The sequence below is a fragment of the Triticum aestivum genome, chromosome 6B (genome assembly GCF_018294505.1).
Source record: "Triticum aestivum cultivar Chinese Spring chromosome 6B, IWGSC CS RefSeq v2.1, whole genome shotgun sequence".
Classification (NCBI taxonomy): Eukaryota; Viridiplantae; Streptophyta; class Magnoliopsida; order Poales; family Poaceae; genus Triticum; species Triticum aestivum.
The window spans coordinates 424,081,114-424,093,616 of NC_057810.1; the positions used below are offsets into that span (position 1 = coordinate 424,081,114).

At 45.5% G+C, this 12,503-nt stretch overlaps 1 protein-coding gene across 1 annotated transcript; it reads left to right on the forward strand.

The window, feature by feature from the left end:
• Positions 1-10,261: 10,261 nt before the first annotated feature.
• Positions 10,262-11,941, forward strand: LOC123137329 (elongation factor Tu, chloroplastic). Its single transcript, XM_044557044.1, has one exon. It carries the CDS (start codon positions 10,357-10,359, stop codon positions 11,761-11,763), a length of 1,407 nt encoding a protein of 468 aa, XP_044412979.1. The 5' UTR covers positions 10,262-10,356; the 3' UTR covers positions 11,764-11,941.
• The last annotated feature ends 562 nt before the right edge of the window (positions 11,942-12,503 follow it).

Here is a 12,503-nt window from a genome sequence, read left to right on the forward strand (position 1 = left end):
AGGATTTATCCCCCGACCCGGCCGTCTGCCGTCTAAAGTCTTCTTCCCCGCCGCCAAAAGCCATCGCACCCGCAGCACCCTCAATGTATCAGCATAGGCCTACACGGCATCGCAAGAGAGGTGGTACTCTTCCACATGTGCTTAAGTTATTGACCTCACCCAGCAAATAGATCGTAATTTGTTTACTATACTTTTCTTGTCCATACCAAATCGTAGTGGCTAGTTGAAAGCAAACATTGGTTGCGAAGTAGCTTTGTCCGGTTTGCACCTTCAGATCCGCCATGGCACGGGCACTATACTCGTAAAGCTTATGGTTTCCCCCCTTTATATTCATTACCATCATCGTAGGTGCTTCGTGTCGTGCTAGCACTGCTCCTCAAGACCTCAACCCAAAGCTTACGTGTTGAAATACGAATCTGATATGATGCTCATATCACTAAAATAGAGAACGTTTAATTGGTCACCTAATGTTCCTGTATTCATTTCGAAAAGCATGTGCGCCACCCACTGGTCCAGCTAGTTCCACTTTCCTAATTTTTCTCTTGATGCTTAGGATTTTCCCCTTTTTTCTACTCTACTATGATCTGCGTAGGTGCTTTCTGTGGTACTAGCATTACTCCACCCTTCAAGCTAAACAACACAACACTCAGAATTCGAAAGCTTAATTGTTCAAATATGATTGTGATATGATACTGATATTAGTTAACCAACACATTTAATTAGTTAGCTAAAGGTCCCACTTGAGCTTCCAAATGCATGTCGCGACATATAGAGAGACGGCATAATTGCATTTCTTTGTCACTTGTTGACCGTACTTTCTTATCCATACCAAATCTTAGTTGTTATTTCAAAGCAAACATCGGTTGCTAACTACCCTTTGTGTGGTTTGCAGCTTCAGATCTGCCATCCCACTGCCACGATCAACATTGTATTCATCATGCTTATGGTTTCCCCATTTTATGATGACCACAATCAGCCTACGTGGTTCGTGTCGTAATAGCACTGCTCCACCCATCGAGCTAAACAAGCTTAGTTGTACAAATTCATATCTGATATTATTGCTGATATAAGTAAAACTGAGAGATGTTTAATTGGTTAGCTAAATGTTCCTACTTTAGTTTCGAAATGCATGTGAGCCACATATGGAGAGACCGGAAAGAATAGTATTTCTCTGTGCGCTCTAGTTCATCATGGGTGGCCAACCGACATTGTATCTAAAGACTTGTAATATCTTCAATCTGCTTGCTCTTCTACTCTTCTTTAAGATGATCCTCTTCTCTTGCGGTCAACTGGTCAGGTCGACTTGTTCTCCCTTAGTATATTTTGAATCTGTCAGGTCAGGTCGACTTGTTCTTCTTTACTATATATTGAAGCTATCATATGCGAAGTGTCATCACTTCTGGAGCTCTCATATTTTGAGTAGTAGGCCACATTATATTAATGCACACACCAAATTATAGATGCATGTCATCTCTTAAAAGAATTGCAGAGATAGCACAAAGGGGTTTACAGGGAGGCAGTATTGGATTAGAATCACTTCTGCATTACAAAGAAAATCTCACTTGTTTTTATGTTTTCATGCATGTCAGATATTGAACATTATCAAAATGAATATGAGAATGGGCGCACGAGAGGAATATGGCGGAACAATCCACTGGCTAACAAACTTGGCATGGTGGAGGATGGCCTATCTTATTCACCCATCAAGGTGCTTGCTCTAACTTTGCAAAGTTGTATTGGCCGCACATATTTTGCATCTGACCTCTTGCATTACTTCTACTTTGTTACACCATCTGCTTAGTTTAAGCATCATATATGAGTATATGCTATACCTATCCATTTTCTGCACCTATTCCATGTGTCGTCACACTATGTTTTTCCAGTCAAATGTTGTTCTTTCATAATAGATGTCCAAAAGGAAGAGGGTGAGTGCAGATCCTCAAAGATTACAAACTAGGTATTTGGAAAAGGTAGTGATACCTGTTAAATCAGATAGATCAGCAGCCACAGAAAATATAGGCCCAACTGTACCACACTTTACCCCTACTCTAGTGGCCAAACCCCTATTAGAACTGCTGAGAGCCCAGCGTCAGGTACTGTCTATGATATCAATTCAAAATTTGAAATCCTAAATTTCTGCATGTGCCTTACCTTCTCTCTTGTATGAAAACTAATTTCAGATGAATCTCCTTGCTCAAAGGATCATACGATCTCACAACAATACTGGGTTCTGCATTGCTCTTGTCAGTACCTCTCTTCCTTTTGCCTTGTAACGTTGTACTTAATTAATTGTTATTTGATTACGTATCATCAGTCTGCACCTGAGCTTCATTATCCTCTGTTTCTTCCAACATTATTTGATCTATATTTACTCTTTGCAAAATGTAGAATAATGGCAATGCTTATAAAGAATTTTCTTTGGGGAATTTATTGAATTATCCTTCCATCAACATGGAGAAGGGCTTTGTCCAGCCCGTGTTAACATGTAATCTAAGTTCATCCTTCTCAAGCCTTCAAACTTTGTTCTAGTATAGATTTGGATAGGCATCATTTCGTCCACTGCCGTTTGCTTTGCTGTTTACATCTGATTGGATGTTTGCAACAACTACCTGTTTCAAATTGTAGTTGTAAAAACATGTTCCTTATGTAGAACAGATCATTTATTTGCTTATATAATTGTGAAACCTGTTATGTGTCTCCTTGTTTCTCTTTCAGAGTCGTATCTCTTATGCCAGGCAGAACTTTAGGGAAGATAGTGAGCCAAACCATCTTGAGGACAGTGAGATGACCCCAAGGTCCTGTCCTGATGATGACAGTGAGTTGAAGCTACTCACCAGCAGGTGTGAGACAACCTCTGTGCAGTCGCTGCCTCAATCAGTTCGACTTCTTCAGTCTCAACTTAAAGCGGAAAGGCTTGCTTCAGCTCAGCTCCGACTTGAAGTCAAAGATGCAATTAAGATGTCAGAGGACTGCCTTGCGCACCATCATGCCATACAGCTATGGGTGATGCATCTATCATTGACACAACTGAGGTCTACTCAGCTTCTTCGACTGATTGGGGGGCCCGACCTGGACAGGCCTAGTGCCTTCTGAAGTGCTCTCAGTTTTGTATATTCTTTTGTCGGCGCGTTTATTTGCACTGGTGGCAAACTTTGATGCCCAGTGGATGTAATATGTGTGATAGCCGTGATAGCCTAGCGTAAGTTGCTTGCTTATTTATTTCCTTGTTGTCTTGTTTATTTGTTTGCTTGTAGTCATTGTAGTTCTTTTTCCGTGGTTTGCTAGTGGCTGCAATAACCTATTTTTTAAAACTAGGCCACAATAACCATGGGCTAATATTTACTGTAGTGACACTGGGCCTCCTACGGGCCGTAGAAACAGTGGGCCTTCTACAGGCCGTAGAAACAATGGGCCTTCTATGGGCCGTAGAAACAATGGGCCTTCTACGGGTCGTATCATCGATGGGCCTTATATGGGCCGTATGATCGATTGGCCAAACATGGGCCAAACAGACCGCATTATGGCCGTAAACGGGCTAGAGTTGGAATCGTACGTTCATGGGACGACCATAACGGGCCATCGTTAATAGGCCGTATTTGATGATGCTATGAAAAGGGCCCAACGTATTAACGGACCACAAATGGGCCGACTGTAACCACAGGCTGAATTTGGCCCACAAGCAGAAAATGACAGTAACGGGCCGTAAGTAAATGAATGCTGGAAATGAGCCCAAGAATTAATGGGCTCTGAGAAGGCCGAAAGATAACATGGGCTGGAAATGACCCAATGAATAACGTGCCATTAATGGCTATAAAGTGATACACTGTTCATTACGGGCCAGTTTCACCACGGGCCGTTAATGGGTGTAAAGTGATAAACTGTTCATTACGAGCCAGTTTCACCATGGGCCGTTAATGGACCAAGAGTTACAAAGGGACTCATATGGGTCGAAAGACGTCATGGGCCATACATGGGCCAGAAGTGAAAACGGGCTGGAATCATATTGGATGGCCCAGATGGCGCTACTGGGCCTAATTCGGATAGGGCGTAATGGGCCTTGGGTTAGCGGGCTGTAAATGGGCTATATGCGAACAGGTCGTTAACAGGCTTTCCATGGGCCGGCCCGCCACCTTTTGACCAAGTCAAATGGGCTGGCCTTTTCACAAGAATGGGCCTCTGTTGGGCCGTGCCATGTGTCGACGTATCATAGGCGCCTTCTGTCCAATGAGTGGATGACATCTGTCCCAACGATGAGCTGACACGTGTTTCCTCCAGCCAATGATGATTTTACACGTGGAAAATCCCCATTGGTCGGGGCTGTTAACGGTTTATCGGATCCAAAACCTGACCCGATAGCTTAATGGCGTTCTGTTACGGTGGATGCCACGTGTCGGTCGCCCTTGACGAAAGCACTTCTATGACGCGCGATTTATCGTCATGGAAGTGGACACTTCCATGATGATAATTTTGGTAATGTCATGGAACACTTCTACGACAACACATGTATGACTATCTTGATTCTGTCATAAAATCGTCATGGATGTACATGCATGACAAAAAATGCGACCTACTGTGACAAACATGTATCATCACGGGAGTGTATTTTTTTGTAGTGATGCTTGAAATTGCGCTAATCTCCAACCTTAACTTGAAAAACTTAAAAACTGCTACCTTTACTTATTAAGGGTCTAATCACCCCCCTCTAGAAACCTCTTATAGATCCTTTTAATTGTTTCATAACATTTGCATTGAAGTGATCTTGCTTTGTAATGTAATTTTCAAACTCATAAAGGCATTGGTTAGGGTGCATATTGTGAGGATTATCATTATCATTGGATTTCATTAGAGAATTTACCTCTACCACCTTAGGGGGTGGTGGTGTGTCAAGGCCATGTATTTCTTCAATAGGAGGTAAATTTTTGACATCCTCAGCTTTAATACCTTTTTCTCTCATAGATTTCTTTGCCTCTTGCATATCTTCAGGACTGAGATATAAGATACCCCTCTTCTTTGGAGTGGGTTTAAGCGCTGGTTCAAGAAGAGTCCAATCGTCACAATTTTTCAATATGTTATTCAATAGTTCTTTAGCCTGCCCAATAGTTCGTTCCCTGAAAACACAACCAGCACAACTATCTAGGAAATCCCTATAAGCATCGGTTAGTCCATTATAGAAGATATCAAGTATTTAATTTTTTTAAGAGGATGATCAGGCAAAGCATTAAGCAATTGGAGAAGCCTCCCCAAGCTTGTGGGATACTCTCTTCTTCAATTTGCACAAAGTTAAATATTTCTTGTAAGGCAGCTTGTTTCTTATGAGCAGGGAAGTATTTTTCAGACAATTAATAAATCATGTCCTGGGGACTACGCACACAAATAGGAGCAAGAGTATTGTACCAAGCTTTAGCATCACCCTTTAATGAGAACGAAAATAATTTGAGAATATAATAATAGCGATTTTTCTCATCATGAGCAAAAAGGGTGGCTATGTCATTCAACTTAGTAAGATGTGCCACAACAGTTTCTGTTTCATAACCATGGAAAGGATCAGATTCAACCAAAGTAATAACTCTGGGTCGACAGAGAATTCATAATCCTTATCGTCAACAAAGATAGGTGAAGTAGCAAACTGAGGATCACATTTCATTTTAGCATTCAAAGTTTTTTTCTTTATACCTGCATAATAAGTTTTCTAGATCATCTATATCCTTACAAGCAAGAATATCCCTAGTTGCCTCCTCACCCATAACATAACCTTCTGGTACCTTTGGAAATTCATATCTAGGAGAACTAGTTGTAATAGGTGTTTCAAGATTTTCAGTTTCAAGTTCTTCATCAGTTTCAACAATTTCATTAGTTTCAACATTCTCAAAAGCTTTAGTTCTAGCAAGTTGTTCATCAAGAAATTTACCTAGTGGCACATTATCATCAAGCAAGGTAGCATCATTATAAATATCATTCATAGCATAAGTGGCATCATCAATAACTTGCAACATATCGGGATTAATAGCATGCGGTGGTGTTGCAAGTTTGCTAATAACAGAAGGTGAATCAAGTGCGGAGCTAGAAGGTAGTTCCTTACCTCCCCTCGACTTAGAGGGAAAAATATTAGTCTTAGCATCCTTCAGATTCTTCATAGTGACAATTTGATAATAATCCCAAGTGACTCAACAAATATAGTTGTGCTCCCCGGCAACGGCGCCAGAAAAAGGTCTTGATAACCCACAAGTATAGGGGATCGCAACAGTATTCGAGGGTAGAGTGTTCAACCAAAAATTATAGATTCGACACAAGGGGAGCCAAAGAATATTTGCAAGTATTAGCAGCTGAGTTGTCAATTCAACCACACCTGGAGATTAATTATCTGCAACAAAGTGATCAGTAGCAAAGTAGTATGATAGTTTTGATAATAGGAGCAACAACAATAGTAACGGTAACAGTGATAGCAATGATTCTGTAGCTGTGACAATAGTAACAATAGCAATAGTAACTTACCAAGAACAATATGTAGGAAAATCATAGGCATTGGATCAGCGATTTGTTGGATGATATTCATCATCTGATAGTTACAACCTAGGGCGACATGGCACTAGCTCCGATTCATAAATATAATGTAGGAATGTATTCCGTAAATAGTCATACGTGCTTATGGAAAGAACTTGCATGACATCTTTTGTTCTACCCTCTCGTGGCAGCGGGGTCCTATTGGAAACTAAGGGATATTAAAGCGTCCTTTTAATAGAGAACCGGAACAAAGCATTAACACATAGTGAATACATGAACTCCTCAAACTACGGTCATCACCGGGAAGTGTCCCGACTATTGTCACTTCGGGGTTGCCGTCATAACACGTAGTAGGTGACTATAACTTGCAAGATCGGATTTAGAACATAGATATAATGGTGATAACATAAATGGTTCAGATCTGAAATCATGGCACCCGGGCCAAAAGTGACAAGCATTAAGCATGGCAAAGTCATAACAACATCAATCTTAGAACATAATGGATACTAGGAATCAAGCCCTAACAAGACTAACTCGATTACATGATGAATCTCATCCAACTCCTCATTGACCAGCGAGCTTACGAATGAATTACTCACTCTCGATGGGGAGCATCATGGAATTGGCGATGGAGAAGGGTTGGTGATGATGAAGATCGAAGATCCCCCTCTCCGGAGCCCCAAACGGACTCAAGATCTGTCCTCCCGATGAAGAACAGGAGGCAGCAGCGGCTCCGTATCGTGAAACGTGATAATTCTTTCTCCCTCATTTTTTCTGAAAAAATGTGATTTTATAGCATCGGTTTCAGGGTCTGTGGGGCCACCAGGTGGGGACAACCCACCTGGGCGCGCCTAGAGGGGGGGGCTCCCTGGTGGGTTGTGCCCACCCAGGTGCCCCCCTCCGGTGGTTCTTGACTCCATAAATTATCTTTATCCATATAAAAATTCCTCGCAAAGTTTCGTTCCAATCCGAGAACTTTTATTTCTGCACAAAAACAACACAAATGGTAGTTCTGCTGAAAACAATGTCAGTCTGGGTCAGTTTTATTCAAATCATGCAAATTAGAGTCCAAAACAAGAGGACAAGCATTAGGAAAAGTAGATACGACGAGACGTATCAAGGTACAAGGAGCAAAGCTCAACTAGATCATGTCATATCCTTTGCTAAGTCTAAATGGAGGAGGGAGAGGAGTATATATAGGAGGCTGGAGTTGAGGGACGAAGTAGAGTCCCAACAGGATATCACAGCCGTCCATCCTGAAGGACCCGTGTGCATGGGGTAAGTTGGGCTCGTGCGCACGGGGGTCCCGTGGGCACGGTACAAGCCCGTGCGCACGGGGTGCTCCAGCGCCAGCTCCCTGTGTAGTCCATGCGCACGGGGGCGTCTGGCAGGTGCAGAGTTGATCTTGGTGCAGTCCTTCTTCCTCCTTGTGGCCCTGGGGTCCTTCTCCTTGGCCTCCGGGATGCTCCCTAGCTGCTTGGTGGCGGTCGTCCTCGTACCTACTTATGCACAATGATCCATGGTGAGGTAGCAACCAAGTCCAATGGATATTCATGTAATCTCGAAGAGGAGCGGGTTCACCTTAAGTCTGGTAGGTCCACTTGGGGCTTGAGGTGCTATGAAGGTGTACATGGAGATGACCGTGGGATGCTCTGCATCACCCTTGGCCATATTCGTGTTCTACACGTTCCCACTTCCCAACAATTCATAGATATCATGATCAAGGGCTTGCCTACGGCGTCATTCGAGGAGTTCTGGTCCAGTCTTTGTGTCAGCAATGGCGCCGCTTCGACTGCGGGGGGGGGGGGGGGTGAGTATATGTGTTATGTGCATATTGTGTATTGGGCCCACCTCATAGTTTCCTTGTATAGTCGAGGTCGTGGTCCACCGTTGTACATCATATAGACGTGTGATTGCACCTGAGCAATACATTGTGCAATTCCATCATCATACACTTGATGTTGTTTCTGATTGTCGTGATGACATCCTGGGTCTGTGGATTTTTCGCCCGAAAAACGCAATCATTCCTCTCCTTCCAAATTTCCCAGGATATCATGATGACCATTGATTTAATTCCTCTTTTATTTGTCGCCGCCGTTTTGCCAATGATGTGTTGACAGAACTGAACCAAATTTAGCTGGTGCCTGTCTGTTGGCGCAAGCGAGGCACATCCTGTCCAACTTGTACTCTGCCACCAGATTTCCTTCGCGAAATTGCAGCTCCAGATCAAGTGCGTGGACGTTTCCAAATTTCTGAGGCAGAGAGGACAGAAGTATCCATTGGGCCATCCTCTTCTCTGCAGTCTGTCATTGCACCATAGGCGATTCTGAAGGAAGAGCCACATGAACATCGTTTGTTAGGGGCCCAAACTTTCCACATGAGGGAGTTGAAGTTAGGGTTCAGAGCATGCTGGCATTGCATCTTGTATGCAGATTTAGCAGTGTATCGTCCGTCACGTGTGTCAATCCAACTTATCTGGTCCTCCTCCGCTGAGTTGAGAGTTGTGTGTGCGTCGCTGATCAGACGCCACAATCTCAAGTATTGTGGTGCAATTGCCATTTGTGTCTCCATGTTGTAGGTCCAGGATTTACCGTTCGTTGCTAAGGCCAACCCCCACTGTCCTGTTTTTTCGGCGAGCATGATGGAAGAGTTTGTGGGAAGACTATGCACAACGTTGCCCCTCCAATCCAGTTGTCCTTCCAGAAGCTCGCCCTGCTTCCGTTGCCGATTTGCACTTTTGTGGCATTGCTAAACAAAGCCTTGTCGTCAATAGGTGCTTGCAGACCGACCCAGGGTCTGTTCGGCTGCTCCCAGGCAAGCCACAACCATCTAATTCTTAGAGTCCGACTGAACTTGTGCAGATCAAGGATCCCAAGCCCTCCTTGCGCTACTGGTGTACATACCTTCTCCCATGCCACTTTACATTTGCCTCCAGTGAGCTCGTCCTCTTGTGCCCAAAGAATGTCGTGAATTGAGCATAGCAAATAGGTTAGGTTTCTTTGTGATGAAACCAATCCATCCAGATTCCAGTCCTAAATTTATCAAGAATGCTCGCCTTTTATTGGATTTATTCTAGACCTTTTGGTGATGTGACGCTCATGTTGACTACAAGATGTCTACGATGATTCTATCAATCCCATGGTTTGCCGGTTCAGTCTCTCAAAAATGCTTCTAAGAGCGAGTGCATATGCGTGTATGAGATAAATATATATATGCATATAAATGTCCATGTTGGTGTAAAGATAATAATATAAATGTCTGTGTCTATACCGTATTCCGCAAGACTAATCCTGCGAACGTTAAAGATACCTTGGGTTTTTGAGGGCCATGAAATACCATGGTGCGTAAGTGCCTGTGTTTGTACCATAATTCGCAAAACTAAATGTCCAAGATACCGTGGGATGTTGCCCAAGTGCAAACAGTCACGGTCACTCCTCTAGAAAATATTTAAATATGCCCGTTTTCCTTCTTTTTTCTTTTTGAGAATCAATATGCCTGTTTTCCTGTGAAAAGATGAGAACGTGAAGGCGGAAAGGCAAGGTTGGCATTCGGCGCGACGAGGCGGAAGCTGGGCCGCACCCCCAATTTTCCTGGCCCAGAAGCACCAGATTTCCATCCATTTCGCGTTCCGAGTTCCCCGACACGGCGGCGAGACACGGCGCGATGCATCCAGCGCCTCACGATTCGGCGCTCGCCCTCGCCTAATCCGTGGCCCTCCCCTTATCCCCCAAATCCAATCCTCACCCTTCCTCTCTAGATAAGCGAACCCCTCTCCCCCCTCTCGCCCCCTCTCCCTCTCCCTATCCATCCCATCCTCTCCCCCGACCCCGCGCACCCGCCAGAGAAGCCGCCTCCATGGCCTCCCTCGCCGCCGCCTCCGCCTCCACGGCGCTCCTCTTCCCCTCCACCTCCTCCTCCAAGCCCCGCCTCCCGCTCTCCACATCCCTTGGCTTCTCCGCGCCCGCGCGGTCACGCCGCGCCACTGCGGTGGCGGGGAGCTCCGGCAGGCGCCCGGGGCTGCTCGTCGTGCGCGCCGCCAGGGGCAAGTTCGAGCGGAACAAGCCCCACGTCAACATCGGCACCATCGGCCACGTCGACCACGGCAAGACCACCCTCACCGCCGCGCTCACCATGGTGCTCGCCTCCGTCGGGGGCAGCGCGCCCAAGAAGTACGACGAGATCGACGCCGCCCCTGAGGAGCGCGCCCGTGGTATCACCATCAACACCGCCACCGTCGAGTACGAGACGGAGACGCGCCACTACGCGCACGTCGACTGCCCCGGTCACGCCGACTACGTCAAGAACATGATTACCGGGGCCGCCCAGATGGACGGCGCCATCCTCGTCGTCTCCGGCGCCGACGGCCCCATGCCGCAGACCAAGGAGCACATCCTGCTCGCCAAGCAGGTCGGTGTCCCCAGCATTGTTGTTTTCCTCAACAAGAAGGACCAGGTCGACGACGAGGAGCTGCTCGAGCTCGTCGATCTCGAGGTCCGCGAGCTGCTCACGGCCTATGAATACGATGGTGACAATGTGCCAATCGTCTCCGGCTCTGCACTCAGAGCGCTCGAGGCCCTCATGGCCACCCCTGGCCTCAAGCGTGGGGATAACGAGTGGGTGGATGGCATCTTCTCCTTGATTGATTCCGTGGATACCCACATCCCTGTCCCGCAGAGGCAGACCGACCTCCCCTTCTTGCTCGCTGTTGAGGATGTCTTCTCCATCACTGGTCGTGGTACAGTTGCCACTGGCCGTATCGAGCGTGGCACCGTCAAGGTTGGGGACCCAGTCGACCTCGTGGGCATCAGGGAGACCCGCAATGCCACCGTCACTGGTGTTGAGATGTTCCAGAAGACCATGGATGATGCCATTGCTGGGGACAATGTTGGGCTTCTGCTCCGTGGTATGCAGAAGGAAGACATTGAGAGAGGCATGGTGTTGGCAAAGCCCGGTTCCATCACGCCACACACCAAGTTTGAGGCTGTTGTGTATGTGCTCAAGAAGGAGGAGGGTGGCCGGCACTCCCCATTTTTCCCTGGTTACCGTCCGCAATTCTACATGCGGACTACTGATGTCACGGGGAATGTGACAAACATTATGAACGACAAGGATGAGGAGGCGAAGATGTGCATGCCAGGTGACCGTATCAAGATGGTTGTGGAGCTCATCCAGCCTGTGGCTTGTGAGCAGGGAATGAGGTTTGCCATCCGTGAAGGTGGCAAGACCGTCGGTGCCGGTGTCATCAATAATATCATTCAGTAATGTGGATGGAGGATATCCACCGTGAGAATTTTCCTCATTTACTCTTTTGCGAAATGCTATGTAGTTGTTATTATGCGTTTAGGGAAGGCTCTTGTGAAATTGTAGTATGGCACATTTTTCTTCAAGTGAAATTGCATACTTTGTAGTATTCACGACAAAGATACATCTTGATCTGCCATCTGTCGTTATGTGCTTGACTGTTGGCCATTTTGTTTTCCTCTTGTTGATATGCTTGAAGACGATTCATTGTTCTTGGGAGCTTGATGCTGCAGGGACTGGTTGAGTTGGAGGTATACGGTTATGGCTTATTTATTTACTGCTTCATATATATATATATATGTATGCTTGCTTGATAGATTTATCTTGAAGCTATTTGTTGGTACTCCCTCCGGTCCTAAATATAAGTCTTTTGGAGATTTCAGTATGGACTACATACGGATGCATATAGACATATTTTAGAGTGTAGATTCACTCATTTTGCTCTGTATGTAGTCCGCATCGGAATCTCTAAAAAGACTTATATTTAGGAACAGAGGGAGTAGTTCATATTGATTTTCTGCTGGTTAGCAGCTTAACCTGCAGCAATCATGTGTGTGCTCATATTTTTCAATGCAAAAACAGTTTCATGTGTTGGTCATTGTGTTATAGCAAGGCGTGCTCATCGCAGTTCATATCGATTTTCTGAGGGCAGGCCTGGCGCAGTGGTGAAGTCCTCCCCACTTGTGCCAAGAGGTCCTGGG